This window comes from Durio zibethinus, chromosome 28 (genome assembly GCF_047325235.1).
Source record: "Durio zibethinus cultivar Kanyao isolate XHJ-2024 chromosome 28, ASM4732523v1, whole genome shotgun sequence".
NCBI classification, from domain to species: domain Eukaryota; kingdom Viridiplantae; phylum Streptophyta; class Magnoliopsida; order Malvales; family Malvaceae; genus Durio; species Durio zibethinus.
This window is the reverse complement of record NC_143189.1, coordinates 9,256,025-9,263,938: the sequence shown is the minus strand read 5'-3', so window position 1 is coordinate 9,263,938 and position 7,914 is coordinate 9,256,025. Positions and strand designations below refer to the sequence as shown.

The 7,914-nt window shown below is 34.5% G+C and overlaps 1 protein-coding gene across 1 annotated transcript; it reads right to left on the bottom strand.

The window, feature by feature from the left end:
• Positions 1 to 5,100: 5,100 nt before the first annotated feature.
• LOC111280610 (uncharacterized) lies at positions 5,101 to 6,231 on the bottom strand. The gene has a single exon (XM_089757067.1). The coding sequence runs from the start codon at positions 6,229 to 6,231 to the stop codon at positions 5,101 to 5,103; it is 1,131 nt and encodes a 376-aa protein (XP_089613193.1).
• Between the last annotated feature and the right edge of the window lie 1,683 nt (positions 6,232 to 7,914).

Sequence of the window (7,914 nt, the reverse complement as noted above, 5' to 3'; positions counted from 1 at the left end):
AGATTATGATAACTATTCAAGAATTAATATATGTGAATTTTTTCTAACCAAACGAGTGAATCTAAACATGAGATGCCCTGAAAATGAAAAAAAAACTCTAGATATCGCATTTTCTCGGGGATTACACTTTTTTCCGAAATCCAAGATTCAACAAACCAAATGGCCATTAAGGGAAAAATAGTTAATGAATTGAATGATACAAAGCATAATAATCTTTCTTTTTTTAAAATGAGAAAATTATTTTTATTTTCAAGAAACCTTGCTCTTTCAAGTAGCACAGCACCAAGAAGCCTTTCATTGAAAATCAACCTTAGCACAACTCCTATGGTAGAGTTGAAACATCAATAAAGTATCAAATTATACATACAAGTTTGAAAGCTTTATAGAAACATGAATTTTTTCACAAAAAATACATGCAATTACCTCTTGAATTTGACAGAGAAATTATTCTCTCTTTGCAGCTTCCTATTTTCTTTCATAAAACCTTGTTTCTACCAAAAACTATCAACAAATTTCAAAAAAAATAAATAAATCAACAATACCAAAAAAAAATCTAATATTTCAAAATAAAACAGTTAATTGAATGAAATAATGGCTCACAATGCAAATATAAAATTATTATTGATAGTTAATGTAATAACTTCTTTTGACATTAGTTAAAATTAATTCTCAGAGAAATTTCTAAAAGTTAAAAAACTCTAAAAAGAAGGAAAATTATAATAAAAAAAGGAAAGAGAAATATTTGTTAGGAATCAAACAACTGAATAAAAGAAAAAAAAAACTTGTGGAAAAGGAAATGTAAATTCATTCAATGAAAATATCGAAATAAGATTTCTATAAAAAAAACTAAATAAACACTTCGACATTTTTCATCTTAGTTTGATCAAGTAAGTTTATTTGACAATTTGAATATTTTTAAGTTTTTAGATGTAGAATAATTTTGATACTATGATATAAAGATTTAATATTATTTTGAAGTTATAATTTTTTTTTTATTTTTTGAAGTTATGTGACATATTTTTATTATGGCCTGTACAGTGAATTTATTTAATTATGACATCTCAAAAGTCAATTTAAATAATATTTTGAACTTTAAATTAAAATTTATTTTAAAAACAACTATATGAAAAAAAAATTAAAAAATTGTTGTATAGAGTTTTTTTATATAGAATTGACTTCTTATAATTTTTTAATTTTAATACACAAATTTTATTATTTTATATTTTTAAAAGTATTTAACATTATACATTAACGAAATTTATTTTAAATTATAATAATTTTAAATAAAATAGTGTAAATAATATTATTTAACTATTTATCCCACTAAATGCAAATTTCGAATCCATCGACTGATTAAAATAATCATATTTTTACAAATTCATTATGCATGTAACCTGGCTAAAAGGTTTCTTTTAGCGAGTTTTAACCAAATGGACTTGGCTCCGTGGGAATTGTCACGGAGCTTTGATGTTGGTCAACTACAATCATAAAATCTTGACTCATAATAAATAAATATATTTACTTTAAATATTTTAATTAAATAAATTTGATTTTATTAATAAATATCATTTCAATTTTAAGATTTTGTGGTTGTAATTCTGTGATAACTTCATGGGACCGAGAGGATAGAATCAAAACTCGTCTTTTAGCACACTTTATGGGTCTTGGCTGCATAGGGATGGAAAGAACTAGCCCAAAATTGCCTTTCAATTTGTTAACCCAAAATTAAAAGGTGAAATTATGGTTAAAACTCTTTATAAATTTTTTTCTTGAATCTTTTAAACTTTAATTTCTTACTAAAAAGATTAAGATTAAGATTGTCTGATTAGGAGGATTTTTAAATTCGAATCGGGATGAAATTTATGAAATAAGATAAAAGTAGAACAACTTCCTTTTGTTTACCTATCACGATCATCTATATCCAAAAAAATAAAAAATGTTAAAGCTATAATTAGGCTTAAATTTTAGTTTTTCCAATGGAGGTGTATCTAGAACTAAAGTGCTTATTTGGAGGACAAAACTCAAATTACTTTTTGTTTTATGTTTCCAATAAAAAAAATAAGTATTTAAAACTATTGATATACTAGCCAACAGTCGTGATAATTATTCAATTATCCATAAAAATAAATTTTGTCATTTAAAAAAATGGACATTACAATTGAAAATAAAAGAAATTTTTTTTTTTGATAAGAAACAGGAATGAATTAATTATAAAATAATAAAATACATAACATGTCCAGTTTCATTGGCAAGGACTAAACCTTTAACAAAAGAAGGAGATTTACCAAACACTACATAGTTAGCTTTGTAATGACTAGAACTATTACAACAATTGCTACTACCAAACTGAGCAAGGGCATTAGCACACTTATTCCCTTCCCTAAACACATGAAGCATGCATTGATCTTCAAGATCTTCTATCAACTTCCTGCAATCAAAGACCAAAGGGAGTACCACGAGATTAGTCACCTGGTGATTCTTAATTATGGAGATAACGGTGGTGGCATCGAGTTCAATTTCCAACTTGTGGATATTGAGTTTTTTCGCCAAAAATAATCCATCTCTAAGAGCCCATAATTCAGTCAAAATATTTGAACACACCGCAATATATCTAGAGGAATCAAAAATCCATTTTCTCTCACTGTCTCAAATAATGGCTCCAGCTCTTGCTTTCTTAGGGTTGCCCAATGCCCAGCCATCTGTGTTCAATTTATACCATCCCTCATTAGAAGGGTTCCACCTAATGGACACAAAGGATTATAACGGAGCTCGAACTCCTCTCTGGTTCATCGCAAAGAATTCAACAACCTTCGTAGTCGTCAATTTCACCAAGTCAACGGTCTCACCATTCTGTCTAAAATTTCTTCTATTCCTTTCAAGCCAAATCTCCCATAGATTATGGATAAACAACAAGTACCAGGGGATACCATACATGGATCAATGCTTATTCAAAGCATTTTCTTTGATCCATTGTCTACAGTTTAGGATTTGATAGGATAGAGGCAAAAAGGCTCCTCGTAAGTCAACTCATATGTTTCTGGTCCACTAGCAATTGTAAAATAGGTATTCCAAATCCTTTCGGTCATGCATGCAGAACACACAAGTAGTCGGGACGTTCAACCCTTTTCTAGCAAGCTCATTACGTGTAGGCAAGATACAATGCATGCATTGCCAGATAAAAAACTTAATTTTTGGTAGAGCCCGCAACTTTCAAATCCACTTCCATTGACCTTTATTCTCGTTCAAACTTGTTCTCTAGCAAATTGGGTAGTGAATACTCTACTAGAGGATGCAGACCAGTATATACTATCTTGTTCCTATCCCACCAGTTGAGAATGGATAGCATTTATCTTATCAAGAATATCAGCATTGAGTTTGAAAGAAATTGAAAGAGGTTGATTATTTTTTAATGCATTCAAACATTGGCTTATTGAAATTTGATCCTCCTGCTAGTTAAGAGGGCCATGAACAGTATTTCTCAAACTCTCATACGCCAACCAATTATCATGCCAAAAACTCGTAGAAGAGCCATCACCAATGACTCAGCCAATACCTTTTTCAACAATCAGACCTACCCATCTCTTGGCTTTCCACATCGTCTACACTTTAGAAGCTTTTCTTAAAGTGTCGTTTTCCTAGAGATATTTCCCTTTCAACATTTTAACCCACAAAGCATCCTTTTGATGATGAAATCTTAAAACCAACTGAGCTAATTGTGCTTGGTTTTGAGCTCGAATCTTTCTCAAACTTAGTCCACTTTCATTTTTTTTCTTGGTCACTTCGTTCCAATTAAGTAAGTGCAATCTCTTCTTATCCCCATTTTTCCTCCATGGAAAATCCTTGCGAACCTTGTCTAACTCATTTGAAATGCTAACTGGAAGGGCTCTACATTGCATATAATAACTGGAGATGCTTTTCGTAGTCGACTTGATCAGCACTATTCTTCTTGCAAGAGAAAGTAGATTTGCCTTCTAACTAGCTAACTTTGCTTTGACCTTGTTGACAATGAAAGCATAATCATTCTTACTAACTCTCCTTTTATGGATAGGAAAACCCAGGTATCTTCCGAGATCAAGGGTTTCGTTAATGCCCAAAAGGTTAGTAATATCCCTTTTGTAGTTTTGTCTAGTGTTGGCAAAAAATAAAACTTTGTATTTCTCCAGATTGATGGTCTGCCCAAACTCACCATAAAATGCCATGAGAACCTCATGCATAGACTTGGTAGTTTTTCTTTTTGCTTTGCTTAGAAGAGTAATGTCATCTGCAAATATGACATGAGAAAGCACAGGGCCATTTCGTGAACTTTTAGTAGGCTGTCATTTACGATTTTCTACAGCTTCAAGAATTTTTAGACTTATAAACTCCATACACAAAATAAAGAGGTAAGGGGATAAAGGATCCCCTTGTCTCAAACCTCTGGAAGGCTTGAATTTTTTCAGCATTCCTCCATTCATCAAAATGGAAATAGATAAGGATGAGATACAGCTCATGATTAGGGAAATCAAGGACTTTGGTAGATTGAAAAAGTTAAGCACCTTCATAATAAATCCCTATTCAAGCTTGTCATAGGCTTTTTCCAGGTTCAATTTGACTATCATATGTTTTAATCCTCTTCTCTTAGTTTTAAATGAGTGGACAAGTTCCTGAATAATAATGCAATTATCACAACCGTTTCTACAAAGAACAAAGCTAGCTTGGAGAGGTGAAATCAACTTATCCAAAAAGGGCCTTAGTCTCTAAACCATGATCTTTGAGATAACTTTGTAGGGTATGTTACAAAGGCTTATGGGCCTAAATTGGTCTATCCGAATGGGATTAATACACTTGGGAACCAAGGAGATCAATGTCTCATTCAACTCTTCGGGCATGGATGCCATCTCAAAAATTTGTTTGATAGTGGCACAAATCTTATCTTTCACAATATTCCAGCAACGATGGTAGAAGAAAGGTGGAGACCATCCAGGCTAGGTGCTTTGAAGGACTTGAAGCTCCAAAATGTTTTTTGAATCTCCAAATCTGAGATAGGTTTCAACAGATCATGCTGATCTTGTGTGGTAAGCTTAGCAACAAATTGAGGTCAGAAGTGACAAAATGGGAACTTTAAGAGAAGGAAGAAGTATACAGCTTCATGAAGTAATCTTGGACCACCAGGCCAAGATCGCTAGGTTCAGTAATCCACACTCCATCCTTCATTAGGCCAGAAATTCTGTTATAATGCCTTCGTAAAATGATAGAGACATGGAAGAATCTAGTATTTCTTTCTCCTTCAATAAGCCAATTCACCCTAGACTTGAGAATCCAAATATCTTCCTCTGCTTTAAGGATGCCATTAAACTCCTCTAAAAGGGTTCTTTGAAGGTTCAAGAGGAACTGGTTCGGTGAATTTGCCAGGGCTTTTTCAATGCTCGACAATCGAACAAGAATTTTTTTCTTCTTCAAAAAAATATTACCAAAGGAGTTCAAGTTCCATTCCTGCATGTCCTTTCTCAAAGTCAGCACAGATTGAGCTAATGATTCTTGGCCATTACTCCAACTGTTGCGGACGAGGGTTAAAAACTCGGGGTAGTCAAACCACATCTTCTGAAGGCGAAAAGGTTTAAGACCTACCCTAGGAACTTTGTTTTTCAAAGACAGCAAAATTGGGTAGTGATCAGAACGGGTTTTTGGCAAATGAGACACCCTTGCTTCAGGAAATGCGAGGCACCAAGCGGAGTTGGCAAAAACAAAGTCAATCCGTTCTTGGATCAAGTCCAACACATTCCTCTTATTAGACCAAGTGAACCTAGGTCCAGAGAATCCAAGGTCCGCAAGATGGCAGAAAATCAGACAGTCCTTAAAAGCCCCAGATCTAACCAAAGAAACAGGTCTACCTCCCTTCTTATCTTCGCTATTAAGAACTTCATTAAAATCCCCTAAAACTAACCATGGAAGATCATGATGGGATGCAACAGTTTTAAGATTTTCCCATAAAAACAATCTTTCATTATAACGAGGGCTAGCATAAATAGCAGAAATTAACCAAGAAAAATTATTTGATTTTACCTTGATTGTAGCATGGATCTCCTGTTCTGTAGCGCAAATATCATCCACGTCCACGAGATCAGATTTCCACAGCAACCAAATCCCTTCTTTGTACCCTATAGTGGCTGTGTCCTTCCAAGAATCGAAAGGAAGGCGGTCAATTATATGGCGAACATCCTCTCCTCGAGCACGAGTTTCAGTAATGACCATAATATTAGGTCCATGCATACCAGCCAGTTCTCTTACCGTTCTCACAAAGTTCGGATGCCTTGCACCTCTACAGTTCCATAGTAACATCGACATTAGTAAGGCTAGATTTTTGGGTTGGCGCACAGATAGCCTCTAGAAGCATGGGGTGACCTGTTCCTCTCTCAAATTCCACCCCTGGTGCAGTCTTCTCATCTTGGGATACGTAACGATCCTGTGGATCAAGAGCTCCTCCCCTAGGAATATGGGCGAGCTGAGGCATATTCTGAACTGCTTCACATGCAGGCTGGTCCTTATCTTCATCACTATAGTTTGAGGGCTGTTCATCAATATCTCTAGAGGGTGACTTAAGTGCTGAGTCACCTGAATTGCTAAAACCCACATTTGATGATTCAGTTTTGCTTCTGTCCATGAAAAAGCCTGAGATTGTGTGGAGTCTGAATCCTTGAAACTCTGCATTGGTTGGGGGTAAATCAGAATAGGAAGGAGTTCGTTTCTCCTCTCCATTGCATTCTCGGCCATCCTCTCTTCTAGGACTCCTTCTTCGCTCCCTTGGTGATATTGAACGACCGAATCTCCCACAACCCTGTTTTGAGTTCTGAGAGTGGAAGTTGGACTTTCCCATATCGGGTGAGAGCTCTGAGGAGCTACTATTCTTGTTTGCCTGCTGATCTGATGAAAGGCAGTCTCTGATGGTTGTTCTTGCATATCTACTTGCTTTCTCAAAGCTTTCAGTTTTCTTCCCTTAATCTCCTCCTTTCCCTGAACAAAAGAATCCTTTCTCTGAACAATAAATAAAGGCAATCCCGTCTCTATTTTGCTGTACAATTCATCAATGTAAAAAAAAAAAATGATGTGAAATATGTTTTGGGAAGACAGTTATTTGAGAGAGAAAGCTTCTAGAGATATGTGGAGAAAAGAAAGAGGAACAACATAGAGGGCTTGGGAAATAAAAAATGAGGAAGAAAGAAAGGGATTAGAGAATCTGCAAAGTGAAAAATGATGACAGATGCCAATATCTTTGATCGCCTGGATGATGGATCAATTCTTGGGGTTTTATTTCTGGGTATCTTTTATTTTTGGAAATTGATTAATTCTTGGGGTTTTATTGTTGTAATGGCAGGTTTCAAAGGGCTACTAATCTTTATCGATTCAACACCAACATTGGATCAAAATAGCAACAATGACGAGAAACTAATTCCATCATTGGATCTGCAACAACCCAAGAATGAACCTGGAGAGGTAGATAAGCCCATCCAATCCCGAAACCCAAGCTGCACTATCTCTACCAATGGCGATACCATCATTGATCCAAAGAGGGTTAAGAGGTAAAAAAAAAAAAAAAAACACTTTTTTGCTGTTCAAGAAGCTAGATTATCTCCAATGGATTTGCACAATTGCTGTTTTCCTGTTCTTTGTGGTGTTTTTTCAAATGTTTTCAATTGGTTCAGTAATGGACAAATCTCAAGATTCCTTTTTGGATGATAAAGATTTTGTATTTAGAGAATTGAAGTACTTGCATGAGATGGGTGGGTTGGATTTTGGTGAAGATATCAAATTGTAACCATGTAAGATTTTAGAGAAATTCCAGAGAGAAAAGAAACAAGTGAATTTGGATTCTTCATCTGTTTTCAACATGCTTCAATACCGTTTCCAATTAGAAAGCCTCAGCTTGCATTGTTTAGT

Bases quoted from the DNA above. Each gene is read 5' to 3' on its own strand.
- LOC111280610 (XM_089757067.1), bottom strand. From the start codon at position 6,231: ATGGTCATTACTGAAACTCGTGCTCGAGGAGAGGATGTTCGCCATATA.